The 13,860-nt window shown below is 49.5% G+C and overlaps 1 protein-coding gene across 1 annotated transcript; it reads left to right on the top strand.

The window, feature by feature from the left end:
- Window positions 1–2,316: 2,316 nt before the first annotated feature.
- On the top strand, window positions 2,317–9,625 carry LOC143781359 (uncharacterized). Its single transcript, XM_077267926.1, has 4 exons — window positions 2,317–2,467; window positions 4,471–4,555; window positions 5,051–5,140; window positions 5,233–9,625. The coding sequence occupies exons 1-4, from the start codon at window positions 2,450–2,452 to the stop codon at window positions 8,988–8,990; spliced, it is 3,951 nt and encodes a 1,316-aa protein (XP_077124041.1). The 5' UTR covers window positions 2,317–2,449; the 3' UTR covers window positions 8,991–9,625.
- Window positions 9,626–13,860: the final 4,235 nt, after the last annotated feature.

Here is a 13,860-nt window from a genome sequence, read left to right as displayed (position 1 = left end):
GACCCATTAAAGTCAATGGGTCCGTGTAAAACACGCACCTCACACGGACGATCTCCGTGTGGCGTGCCGGAGAAAGCGCTACAGTAAGCGCTGTCCCCCCCCACTGGTGCTGAATCCGCGATTCATATGTTCCCTGCAGCAGCGTTTGCTGCAGAGAAAATATGAATAATAGTGTTTAAAATAAAGATCTATGTGTCCCCCGCCCTCCCACCCCCTGTGCGCCCCCCCGCTGTTCTGAAAATACTCACCCGCTCCCACGTTGGTTGTCACTCCTTCCTCTCTGCCCCGCGCCTTCTACTGTATGCGGTCACGTGGGGCCGCTCATTTACAATCATGAATAGTCGGCTCCGCCCCTATGGGAGGTGGAGCCGCCTATTCATGACTGTAAATGATCGGCCCCACGTGACCGCATACAGGAGAAGATGGGGCCAGACCAGGAAGCCGCGAAAGCCAACGAGGGAGCGGGTGAGTATTTTCTGAACAGCGGGGGGGGGGCGCACAGGGGGTGGGAGGGGCGGCGGACACATAGATCTTTATTTTAAACACTATTATTCATATTTTCTCTGCAGCAAACGCTGCTGCAGGGAACATATGAATCGCGGCTTCAGCACGATGCAGGGTACCACACGCGTGGGTACCACACGCTCCGTGTGGTACCCACTCGCCATACGGGCAGCACACGTGTGCCGCACGTATGGCCTACGTGAGTTCACAGGCACACGGACACGGATAACTCCGGTACCGATTTATTCCGGTTCCGGAATTATCTGGACGTGTGGGACAGCCCTTAGTCATGGACAATCTCTTTAAACTTGTTCTATCTGTAATACTACCTCAATCATATTTACTGTAACTTAACTGTTAATAAAGTTGGTATGTAACTAGGGTTGCAGTGCCATATTGTTTAACTTGCTGGGATTTGTAGTGCTGTGCACCCCAGCAGGAGAAGTTGATACCATGGTATAGTAGCATTTATACATTTCTGTTCCACGTTGTGTTGAAATAAACTGAGTTTACTATTCCGTATGCTTTGCACAGTGTGTGTGTGTGTGTGTGTGTGTACATTGTATACAGTGTATGTGTGTGTACAGTGTGCGTATACAGTGTGCGTGTAAGGCTACTTTCACACTAGCGTTGTTTGGTGTACGTCGCAATGCATTGTTTTGGAGAAAAAACGCATCCTGCAGAATTATCTGCATGATGCTTTTTTTCTCCATAGACTTTCATTAGCGACGCATTGCGATGTATGGCCACACGTCGCATCCGTCGTGCGACGGATGCGTTGTGTTTTGGTGGACCGTCGGCACAAAAAAAGTTCCATGTAACTTTTTTTGTGCGTCACGTCCGCCATTTTCGACCGCGCCCCCTCCTCCCCGAACCTTACAATGGGGCAGCGGATGCGTTGAAAAACTGCATGCGCTGCCCCCGTTGTTCATTTCTTTCACAACGTGCGTCGGTACATAGTGCTGACGCATGGCGACGGCCCCGCACCGACGCTAGTGTGAAAGCAGCCTTAGCACAGTGCTTGCAGCATGCCTTTATTTTTATGAATTACAATCTTATACAGCACCAACATATAGCACAGCACTTAGTAATTCAGAAAGGACGTGTACAAAAAACGGCAAATATTACACAGTAATACAGGTTAGGCTGGGTTCACATTGCGTTAGTGGCGTCTGTTAGACGGACTACGTTACACAGCGGCATAAACGCGGTGTAACATAGTCCGTTACGGCCGCCATTGACTCCAATGTCAGACGCATCAGTAGCGCACACCCACAATGGGCGTGCACTAGGGATATGCCATCATTGAGTGACGGACCCTGAGATGCGGGCTGCAGCGTTTCCGGGTCCGTCACTGCTAGCGCAGATAGAGCTAGAAGATGCTCTATCTGCGCTAGCGCGATGTAACGTCGGCACTTGCGTTAACAGCAGCCGGTTACCGTATGTGCTGAGCGGGCTGCTGCTAACGCAGTGTGAACCGTAGCGCGGGCTCTGTTCACAAGAGCCAACAATCTGCAGAAACAGCAATGCTAAACAACAGTCTTTACTGCTTCACTAGATACTTACACAGGTGTACCATGAGGCTGTCACTTTACAGGCAAAGACTGGGAACGATGACAGAGAAAAATCTAGTTTTATTTAAAAAAAGAGCCGGACTGCCCATCACTAGACCCCGCACAGTGAGGAGCGCACCCCGCGGTCACCTGACGGCAGAGTCCTCCTCACAGCGACTGCGCGGGAACCCGGGCCACCTCCGCCCTCCAGCTGTACTGCCCGCAGTGCATTGTGGGATTTGTAGTCCGCACATTGTGGGCGTGTACGGCGCTCAGAGCGGCTCAGAAATCCCCAGAATGCAGTGCGGCGGTCACCGACCATAGGCTCCCCCTCCCGGTACTTCCTTTGTCTGTTCCTACCGGAGCTGCGGCTCATCAACAAGAGCAGCATCATGGCGACCGGCAGCCAGGTACCGAGCGCCGCATGTACGGTGTGTCCTGTGTGTGCAGTTCACGTAACGTCCGCAGCGTCACTGAGAGGTCACCACACGAGCCCTCCAGAAATGCGGCCTCCCCAGGTCCCCAGTACAGCGCGTCTCCCCAGAACAGCGCGTCCTCCCGAGATCCCCCAGAACAGCGCGTCCTCCCCAGATCCCCCACGACAGTGCGTCCTCCCCAGATCCCCGAGAACAGCGCGTCCTCCCCAGATCCCCGAGAACAGCGCGTCCTACCCAGGTCCCCCACGACAGTGCGTCCTCCCCAGATCCCCCACTACAACCGGTCCTCTCCAGATCCCCCACGACAGCGCATCCTCCTCAGATCTTCCAGTACAGGGCTTCCTCCCCAGATCCCCCAGAACGGCACGTCTTCCCCAGATCCCCCACTACAGCTGATCCTCCCCAGATTCCCCACGACAGGGCGTCCTCCCCAGATCCCCGAGAACAGCGCGTCCTCCCCAGATCCCCCACTACAACCGGTCCTCCCCAGATCCCCCACTACAACCGGTCCTCTCCAGATCCCCCACGACAGCGCATCCTCCTCAGATCTTCCAGTACAGGGCTTCCTCCCCAGATCCCCCAGAACGGCACGTCTTCCCCAGATCCCCCACTACAGCTGATCCTCCCCAGATTCCCCACGACAGGGCGTCCTCCCCAGATCCCCCAGTACAGGGCGTCCTCCCCAGATCCCCCACGACAGCTGGTCCTCCCCAGATCCCCCACGACAGCTGGTCCTCCCCAGATCCCCGAGAACAGTGCGTCCTCCCCAGATCCCCCACGACAGCTGGTCCTCCCCAGATCCCCCACGACAGCGCGTCCTCCCCAGATCCCCCAGTACAGGGCGTCCTCCCCAGATCCCCGAGAACAGCGCGTCCTCCCCAGATCCCCGAGAACAGCGCGTCCTCCCCAGATCCCCGAGAACAGCGCGTCCTCCCCAGATCCCCCAGTACAGGGCGTCCTCCCCAGATCCCCGAGAACAGCGCGTCCTCCCCAGATCCCCCACGACAGCGCGTCCTCCCCAGATCCCCCACGACAGCACGTCCTCCCCAGATCCCCCAGTACAGGGCGTCCTCCCCAGATCCCCGAGAACAGCGCGTCCTCCCCAGGTCCCCCACGACAGCGCGTCCTCCCCAGATCCCCCACGACAGCGCGTCCTCCCCAGATCCCCCAGTACAGGTCTTCCTCCCCAGATCCCCGAGAACAGCACGTCATCTGCAGATCCCCGTAACTAGTGATGAGCGAGTGTGCTCGTTACTCGAGTTTTCCGAGCATGCTCAAGTTTCAACCGAGTATTGCTGATGTTCGGATCCCTGCCCCTCGTTTCGTCGCTGTAATACAACCAATAAACATGGCTGCAGTGTAACCGTGTATGGCAGGCGATAATCCCTGCATCTTTAAGCCACGCAACATGCAGGGCAGGGATCTGAGCATCGCATCCGAGCATCGCATCCGAGCACCGGCCATACTTGGCTGAGACTTGAACATGCTCGGAAAACTCACGTAACGAGCACACTCACTCATCACTACCCACAACAGCGCTTCCTCCGCAGATTCCCCATAACAGTGCGTCCTCCGCAGATTCCCCCATAACAGCGCGTCCTCAGATTCCCCATAACAGCGCGTCATCCACACATTCCCCATAACAGCGTGTCCTCCGCAGATCCCCATAACAGCGCATCCTCCGCAGATTCCCCATAACAGCGCGTCCTCCGCAGATTTCCCCATAACAGCGCGTCCTCCGATTCCCCATAACCGCGCGTCCTCCGCATATTCCCCATAACAGCGCGTCCTCCGCAAATTCCCCATAACAGCGCGTCCTCCGCAGATTCCCCATAACAGCGCGTCCTCCGCAGATTCCCCATAACAGCGCGTCCTCCGCAGATCCCCCATAAAAGCGCGTCCTCCTCAGATCCCCCGACTTCTCTAGTCTCTTTACATTGTCGACATTTGCTGATGATGCTTTTTGTTTCTCCCAGAGTGAGTGGCAGAGTCTCAGCCCATCCCAGAGGGATCTGTACAAGTCGGTGATAACGGACAATTACCAGAGCGAGCTTTCCTTAGGTAAGACCCTGCTGGCCTGACTTGGCCAGGTATGGGTGGACTGATTCTGGATTTGTCACAGAGGTGCAGAAGATTCATATCCTGTAATTGTAGATAACATGTCACTTCTGTGGCGAGATGTAAAGCCTGGAAGTTACAGCCCCAAAGCCTGAGGCTGCGATGTCGAGAGATCCCTCTGACTACACGTTCACTTCTTATTTCTGTGAGGTGTTCACAAGTCATCTACATCTGTATCTACATCCTGCTTAGTGGCAGGTCTAGGTGTGGCCATTCATCAAGATGGTGTTAGCGTTTCTTACAGTCATTGTAGAGTTACAATATTTTGGTTAGTGAGGACCTCACATCTTGTAGAAATGCCGCAGATGTTCAGAAATGGGTCTCAGAATAGTTCCACCATTTCTGGTTTTATGTACCCACCATGATGGCCACTCTACATCTTTCCTTCTACAAAACTCTGCCTGAACTCCACCCGTAAACATCATCTTCAATTTGCAGATTACGAGATGTACAAGCCTGAAGTCAGGTCTAGAATTGAAGGTGGTCAGGAACCATGGACCGGAGATTGTCCTGGTGGCAAAGACCAAGGTGAGAGATTATTTTTTTTCCAACCAGCCCGTGAGTCGCTGAAGTCTTACAATTTCATTTGGTAACTTGGTTTTGTTTATTTTATGTAACAGAGACAGAATATGGAGCAGCCTGGGAAGCTGGTATGGTTGGTCAAGACCACCAGATGATCTACCAAGAAGAAATGGGAGTAGAACATGAAAACCAGATCTTGCCACTAACTCCCATAGACATGGAGATCTCTGAAAAGAAACCTCACATTTGTAGCTGCTGTGGTAAAAGCTTCAGTTGTTACACTGCTGTGGAGAGACATCGGGCCTTGTGTGAACAGCAGCATATGACCAAACTGCAAAAAACTCGCCAAAGACAGAGGCCATTCCATTGCTCAGAATGTAAAAAGAACTTTTCAGAACGATCCACTCTTCTGCGGCATCGGAAGACACACTCTGGTGAGAGACCGTACAAGTGCTTGGACTGTCACAAGGCGTTTAGTCAGAGTTCTGCTTTAACAAAGCATCGGAGGAGCCACACCGGGGAGAGGCCTTACTGCTGCTCTGTATGCTCAAAGGGCTTTATCCAAAATTCTGACCTGGTTAAACACATTCGAACCCACACCGGAGAAAGGCCGTATCAGTGTTCTACCTGCCCTAAGAGCTTTGCAGAAAGTTCTTCTTTGATTAAACACAAGAGAACACACTTTACAAATCGTCCCCAAAGTAGAAATCAAATTAAACAGGTGAAGATAGAGGCAAGTGCGCTGGTCAAAGAGCAGAGCGTACAGCGTGCTCAGGGGAATATGACTGGAGCAGCAGACTCTCAGTACACATGTGCAGACTGTGGGAAGTCGTGGAAGCAGTGGACATCCTTCATCCGACATCAAATGATGCATTCGAGAGAGAAATCCCACAAGTGCTTGCATTGCAGCAAGAGCTTCATCCAGAGGTCTGACTTGGTCAAGCACATGAGGACACATTCTGGCGACAGACCTTATCAGTGCGTACAGTGCAACAAAGGCTTCATCCAGAAATCTGACCTGGTGAAGCATCACCGGACGCACACTGGAGAAAGGCCATTCCCATGCACTCACTGTCACAAGATGTTTGCTGAACGATCTGCCTTGGCCAAACACCAGAGAACGCACACGGGGGAAAAGCCCTACAGGTGCCCGACCTGTGGGAGAGGTTTTTCTCAGAAATCAAATCTCCTATTGCACCAAAGAATTCACTCTGGAGATCGTCCTTACAGTTGTTCTCAGTGTGATCGGACATTTATACAGAAGTCAGATTTGGTGAAGCATCAGGTAGTGCACACAAGGCAGCAGTGTTTATCTGTCAGCCCTACAGCGAAGGAATCCTGTTCTTACTTGTGTGGCGAGTGTGGTCTGTCCTTCGGCCACTGGCCTGATTTCCAAAAGCATAACCTGGTGCACGGTGGACATAATCTTTTCCGATGCACCGAGTGCAACAAGGACTTCATCCTGAAGTCAGATCTGTTGAAACATATCCGAAGCCACAAGGTAGACAAGCCCCATCTCTGCAAGATATGTTCTAAGAGCTTCATGCAGAAGTCCGATCTCCTCAAACATGGTCGGACCCACACAGGGGAACGTCCGTACACATGTCAGTGTTGTAACAAGACCTTTGCAGAGAAATCTGCTTTAATGAAGCACGGTCGAATTCACACGGGGGAAAGGCCACATAAATGTGCTCTATGTGAGAAAGCCTTTCTGCAGAGGTCAGCGCTGACGAAACACATGAGGAAACATACGGGAGAGAGGCCTTATGCCTGTGGTCAGTGTGGAAAGAGCTTCATTCAGAATTCAGATCTAGTCAAACACCAAAGAATCCACACTGGGGAGAAGCCCTATCATTGCATGGAATGTGATAAAAGGTTTACAGAAGGGTCGTCTTTGGTGAAACATCGTAGAACACACAAAGGAGGGAAGCCGTATAAGTGTCAACAGTGTAAGAAGACGTTTACACAAAACTCAGACTTAATTAAACATAATTTACTTCACATTGTAGAAGAGCCACCGAACACCACTGCTTTTCGTGAAATAATCATTATAGACCCAGAGAATCTGAACAAGAATACGATGGAAGAGGCGTACCCGTATCGATGCACAGAGTGTTCCAATGTGTTCCATAATAGACCAGCCTTTAAGAAGCATCTGAGAACACACAATCTAGAAAGACAGTACCTATGCAGCAAGTGTCCCAGGACCTTCTTACAGAACTCAGACTTAGTCAAACATTTGCGAACCCATACGGGAGAACGGCCCTTTCACTGTGCAAAGTGTGGGAAAGCTTTCATTCAGAATTCAGACTTTGTAAAACACCAAAGAACCCACACAGGGGAACGGCCATTCAAGTGTGACATGTGCGACCGTGGCTTTGTTCAAAAATCTGCACTGACGAAACACATGAGGACTCACACTGGTGAAAAACCGTATCGATGTGAGCTCTGTGGGAAATGTTTTATCCAGAACTCTGATCTAGTGAAGCATCGGAGGATCCACACAGGAGAGAAGCCATACCGCTGCCCTGAATGTGATAAGACCTTCACCGAGGGGTCGTCCCTGATCAAACACCGCAGGATTCACAATAGATTGCAGCCATATTCATGCAAAGAATGTGGGAAAAAGTTTAGTCAGAGCCCCAATCTCCTTAAACACATGAAATGGCACGTTGAAGAACAATCACGTCTAGCCGGCGCACTCAAGAACAAAGTTGTAGTCTCTCAGAGACTTGACCGCACAGTTTCCTTAACGCACAAGGAGGAGGGAGGTAAAAGGTTGTTTCCGTGTAGTGTGTGCGGAAACAGTTTTACGTACAAGTCTGTGCTAATTAAACATTTACGGATTCACACGGGAGAGCGACCCTACAAGTGCAACCTGTGTGTCAGGAGCTTCATCCAAAATTCAGACCTTGTGAAGCATTACCGTACACACACAGGTGAGAGGCCGTATCACTGCCAGGAATGTGGACGGAACTTTGTTGAACAGTCAACTTTGTCTAAACATCAGAAAACGCACCGCAGAACTGAGGAGGAGAGCATCGTGACACAGAATCCTGAACTTCAGCACCAAATCACCTACTGGGGGGAATCAGCGGACAGTCCTGGGAGTTTGATACCAAAGTTTCACATTATTAAACAAGAAGATAATTCTCCGATCATTCGGCCTTTAGGCAGTTCTAAAAGTTTACCCTCCTTGCTTAAGCATAAAAGAAAGGTGACAAAAACACAGTCGTACACTTGTCCAGAATGCAGTAAGACGTTCAGCCATCGCTCCGTGTTCTTAACCCACAGGAAGACTCATGGGGATCAGCTCCATGTCTGCAGTGTGTGTGGCAAAAAAGTCAGCCAAAGATCGGCCCTGGTGAAACACATGAGGACACACACTGGAGAGAAACCCTATCAGTGTCACACGTGTGCAAAGTCTTTCATTCAGAATTCGGATTTAGTGAAGCATGTGAGAACCCACACAGGAGAGAAACCATACAAGTGTGACCTTTGCGAGAAATGCTTCATCGATCGGTCTGCAATGGTGAAACACCTGAGAACTCACACTGGAGAGCGCCCACACAAGTGTCAGGAGTGTGGGAAAGGATTTGTGCAAAAATCTGACCTGGCAAAGCATATGAGGCTTCACACAGGGGAGAACATGTATCCGTGCTCCTCGTGTTACCAAACATTCAGCTCTCATTCTGCCTTCGTCAAGCACAGACATAAGTGCTCCGAGGTGACGTCGTACAAAGACCCCAACCTCTTCTACCCGGATATGTTAACCTGGGAAGAGCAGCCACCTCCTGAGGCTCTTAACATAGAAGGTTCTAGGTTATTGATGAGAGCATCAGGAGTGGCCCTGTGATGTCGGTATAAAGTCAGCAGGGGGGGGAAAAAAAAAAAAGACATGAATGGAAACTAAGTCTGTAAAGTTAAGGGTTGAATTGAATTCTGAAAATAAAACTAGAATTTACAGCATAGTCTTTAGCATCCTGGGTATATGGTGTGATTAGGTGGCCCGAGCTAAAAATCCAAAATCTGCATTTTTTTTTTTTTTTTTTGTAAATATAAGGGGAGACCTAAGCCACTAAAAACCTTTATGTTCATGTTTCTGAGAATAAAGCTCCATCATTATTTTATCCTCACCCGAGTGCTGGACATAGTTCCAGTGTCTGCTATGTATGATGCTGTACCCCTGACTTCTAGGCAAACTGCTGGAGTTTATCTAGTTCTAAGGCCACCTTCACACATTCTGATATTTCTGGCACTGTAGAAACCAATAGCAGTGCTATCTGTGTCCTTGTGTAACATACGTGTGGCATTCATGTGCCGCATCAGTAGGACACGTACTGATGCCTGGGACAAAGCAGTACTGTTAACGCTGTTCCCAGGCACCGGGTGCTGATTGCAGTTCTCATCATTGTCCCCTGGTCTCCCTGCAATCAGGCAACACTGATGAGACTTGTAGTCAGCACCGGCTGTCTGTGTATTGAGCGTATTAAATAAATGAAAAAAAAAAGCATGCTGCCCCCTTAATTTTCCTAACCAGCTGAGGGAAAGCCAACAGCTGCTGTTAATATTCTGGGAAGGGGATAATAGCCATAAAGGTTCCCAGTGTATTAATATCAGCTCACAGTGGTTTGCTTAGCCTTTACTGGTTATTATAGGGTAACCTCCCTATATTTACTAACCAGCAAAGGCTAAACAGATATCTGTGGGCTGATAACAGGCTGGACGGGGCTATGGATACTGGCCCCCTTCTAGACTAAAAACACTAGTCCTCAGCTGCCCCGGAAATGGCGCATCAATTATATGTTCCAAATCTAGCCCTTAGCCTCTGCTCTTCCCACTTTCCCTGGTGCGGTGGCAAGTGGGGTAATAGTTTAGGGGTTTAAGTCAGCTGATTTATGTTCGCTGAAATCAACCCCATGGGTTAGTAATAGAGAAGTGTATCAGACACCCCCTTTACTAACCCCATAGTCAAATTTAATAAAAGACACAAAGATTTTAATAGATAAACAATCCCCCGACCCTTTTTTACCCATTTATTAGCCAAAAAATCTTAGTAATCCTCACCTTTCCGCTGAATCTATAATGCTCATTGTCACGGATCCCTACTCCGTGGTGTCACCAATTCGTCACGTATCCGCTCTCAGCACGTGACTTGGGGTTGTGCCTGCAAGGGTTATTCTATCTCCCCACTCTCAGTCCAGCATTCAACCTCTGTCCTATTCTATAATGGGAGCATACATTACACACTGACCCAGGCCACACACCCACTCATACACACTGCCACCACTCACCGAACACACGGACGAGGAGTCCCGTAAATATTAATAATATTGTCTACCACTCATAAGGGTCACACACCTTAGGCTATGGATTCGTTAGAACATTCAAGGTTCAACTTGTTAAAGTCTAGACTTTAATACAGAAAGGTTCAGTGCTTACAGTAACAAAAAGGTATAAAAAGACACAACTTATGCAAAACAGTATAACAAACAGGAGAAAACTTGCAGAAATCATGTAAGGCTACGTTCACATTTGCGTTGTTGGGCGCAGCATCTGAGACGCAACCAACAACGCATGTACACAACGCAGCGTTTTGCGACGCATGCGTGGTCATAAGATCCTACAGATCGGGACTTTCGGCGCAGGGAAAACGCTACAAGTAGCGTCCCCTGCGCCCTGTCTTGTGCGTCTATATGACGCATGCGTCGTAAAACGCAGTACAACGCATACCGGCGCATGTCCATGCGCCCCCCATGTTAAAGATAGGGGCGCATGACACATTCGTCGGTATGTGTCGACAACGCTGCGCCCAACAACGCAAATGTGAACGTAGCCTAACTTGGTAGTCTGCTTTCTGCTCCCTGAGGGGGTGTGAATATGGAGTTGATGGAACACATCAGCTTCACAGGCTGCCCTCACATGTGAACACGATTCTAGGTATACAGGTTTAATTTAGCGCTTTGGTCTGGAGGTCAGATTTCTAGACCAGCCCCTCAGGTTAATATCACAATTGCTTGTTTTTGATTGGACCACGGCCGCGCTACCAATGAATACATTATTTTCTCTTGAGATCCTTTGTGTAAACTTTCTCAGAGATACTATCAGGCTGTAATTGACATCTCTCTTCCAAGTAGGAGGTGTCAAGTGTTACCCTTTCTCCTTGGTCCTAGCTAGACCCCCTGGTGAGATTTGGAGACAGAAGTCTGCTTGTCTCAGGAAAATACATATGATCACCTGGGTGAGACCTGCCTTCAGGACAGATGTTACTAGTCACACAATACCTATAGATAGGTCACTTCACCACACTCATGTCCCACGACAATCCCCAATTCAGCTACATCCAGGTGATGTACCTTTGTGAATGTTTTTCCCAGCAATATGCGCTCCTGAAGGATGATGATGGAACTCGATATTCTGAAGCAATGATGCATGACATTATACCTGAGGAAGACTCTAAGGCTGCGTGTCCACGGTCAGGATGGCCGGCGGTGTCGCCGGAGCCGCTCGACGCTAAGCCCCGCCCCCTTTCTGGACGCGATGATGCCGGATGTGTTAACTGTACACATCCGGGATCATCGCCCCCCTCCCATAGGGCCCTGTGTTATGCCTTGCGGGGACGCTGCGTCCCCGCAAGGTGTACGGACATGCTGCGATCTGAAAAGACGCGCAGCATGTCTGGAGTCGCAGGCCCGCCGCGTGCGGGTTTCCACGCATAGTGGACACGGGATTTCAAAAAATCCCCTCCACTATGCTGGAACATCTGGACGCTGCGTGTTTGACGCTGCAGCTCTGCGCAGCGTCAAACAAGCAGCGTTTCCTGACCGTGGACACACAGCCTAAGAAGTCGAAACCGGTTGTATTTTAGTTTGAAATAAAAATCATCCTTGAATCAGAATATCGAGTTCCATCATCATCCTTCAGGAGCGCATATTGCTGGGAAAAACATTCACAAAGAGTTATCGCCTATGAAAGCACTGTTCAGTGCGCTCATCAGTTCCCAGATCTTTGCAGCAAACTGAGTGGAAAGAGGAATGGAGTGATCCATGGATTGGATCTATACACAGTATATCAAGACACCAAACAGGTGAGTGGATTCACACTGAGTACACACCTTTGGAGACTAACTACTACACTCAGAAGTCTGCGCTTCCCATTTCTCTCCCTATAATCCCCTCTTGTTTTATATATCCAGGTGATGTAGTGAGAGATGACTTCAGTGAAGCGACCGCTCACTTCACCAGTCATGCTGATTGTGAACGCCTGTAACCTTAATGCCATCACCGCCAGTCACATGCAGCTGCGCACTCATGCTTAGCGTGAGCAATCGCATTACTGATGTTACTGCTCACCAAACCATCAGCCTAATGGATTATGAGCGGACTGGCTTAGATTTTTTGGTTATTAGATAGGTAAGAGGGTCAGGGAGTGTTTATTTCAATTAAAGGACTATACCCTGTGTGTGACTTTATTAAATTTGATTATGTGGTTAGTATTTGAGGGGTTTAATAGATGCCTCTCATGTACTAACTCCTGGGCTTGATGTCAGTGGACATAACTATTACCCCACACCAGGGCAAGTGGGAAGAGCGGAGGCTAAGCTTCAGATTTGGCTCATCTACTGGTTGCACCATTTCTGTGGCGGGTGAGGTTCTTAGTCTAGGATGAGGACAATATCCATGGTCTTGTCCCAGCTTATTAATATCAGCCCACAGCTGTCTTTTCAGCCTTTGCTGGTTAGTAACTATAGGGGGACCCCCTATAATAACCAGTAAAGGCTAAGCAAACAGCTGTGAGCTGTAATTAATAGGCTGGGAACCTTTGTCTGTTGGCCCCTTGCCAGAATATTAACACCTGCCCCTAGTGGTCTGCTTTCCCTCAACTGGTTAGAAAAATTAAGGGTGACATTTAATACACATCTGGCCAGTCCTGATCAAGTCTCATCTGCATAGCCTGGTCTCACTAATCGCAAGCGACAATGATGAGACCTGCATTCAGCACCTGGGAATATCGCTAACTGTACTGCTTTTACCAGGTGGCGGTACATATCACACAGATGTCATCCCGGTGTCATCAGTGTGCAGGACGTATTGCGGACCATGCTGCTGGCAAGAAATGGATGTCAACGTGTATTGCACAGTCGGTGGAAACGGTGACCTGTGTGCAGACCCATTGATTTGAATGTGTCTACATGTATAAGTGTCTCTGGTATTTGTATAAATTGCCACTACACATATCAGAGACACTGTCGCATGAGAGGCCTAAGCCACTAATCTGCCCAACCCAGCTGAGAATTGCAGGGATGTTACCCCTCTTTAGAAGCTCCTGCTCATAAAGACTCCAGGCACTAAGAAATGTAGGCTCATGAGTCCAACTCCAACAATGTGTGTAGACCTAGTTGAAAGGGGAGCAATGTCCTCCCTAGTGAAGTCCCCGGTCTAGACACTGTCCACACTAGGGGAAGAAAAGTTATATCGTGGCCTAAATTATAAGTGCAGCCATAAAGAGTCATTAACAATGTAGCCCTCAGCTAATGATGTAATGGAAACCACAACCACGAGAGGACCAGGGGGATATGGATATCACCCCACCGTCACCAATTTGTGACGGAGCTTACACAGTCACAACTCTCTGGCACCCCCCCTTACCCTCAGGTCAGTCAGGGAACTGCACCTAGGATAAGTATATATCTCTCCAACCCTTCACTGCCAGGTTCCCCCAATAAC

Source organism: Ranitomeya variabilis, chromosome 6, assembly GCF_051348905.1.
Source record: "Ranitomeya variabilis isolate aRanVar5 chromosome 6, aRanVar5.hap1, whole genome shotgun sequence".
NCBI classification, from domain to species: domain Eukaryota; kingdom Metazoa; phylum Chordata; class Amphibia; order Anura; family Dendrobatidae; genus Ranitomeya; species Ranitomeya variabilis.
This window is presented reverse-complemented; position numbering and strand designations above follow the sequence as displayed.

Excerpts from the sequence above, each read along its gene's own strand:
- LOC143781359 (XM_077267926.1), top strand. Across the intron at positions 4,556-5,050 it reads CCAGAGCGAGCTTTCCTTAG|ATTACGAGATGTACAAGCCT; the intron begins GTAAGACCCTGC and ends TTCAATTTGCAG. Across the intron at positions 5,141-5,232 it reads TCCTGGTGGCAAAGACCAAG|AGACAGAATATGGAGCAGCC; the intron begins GTGAGAGATTAT and ends TTTATGTAACAG.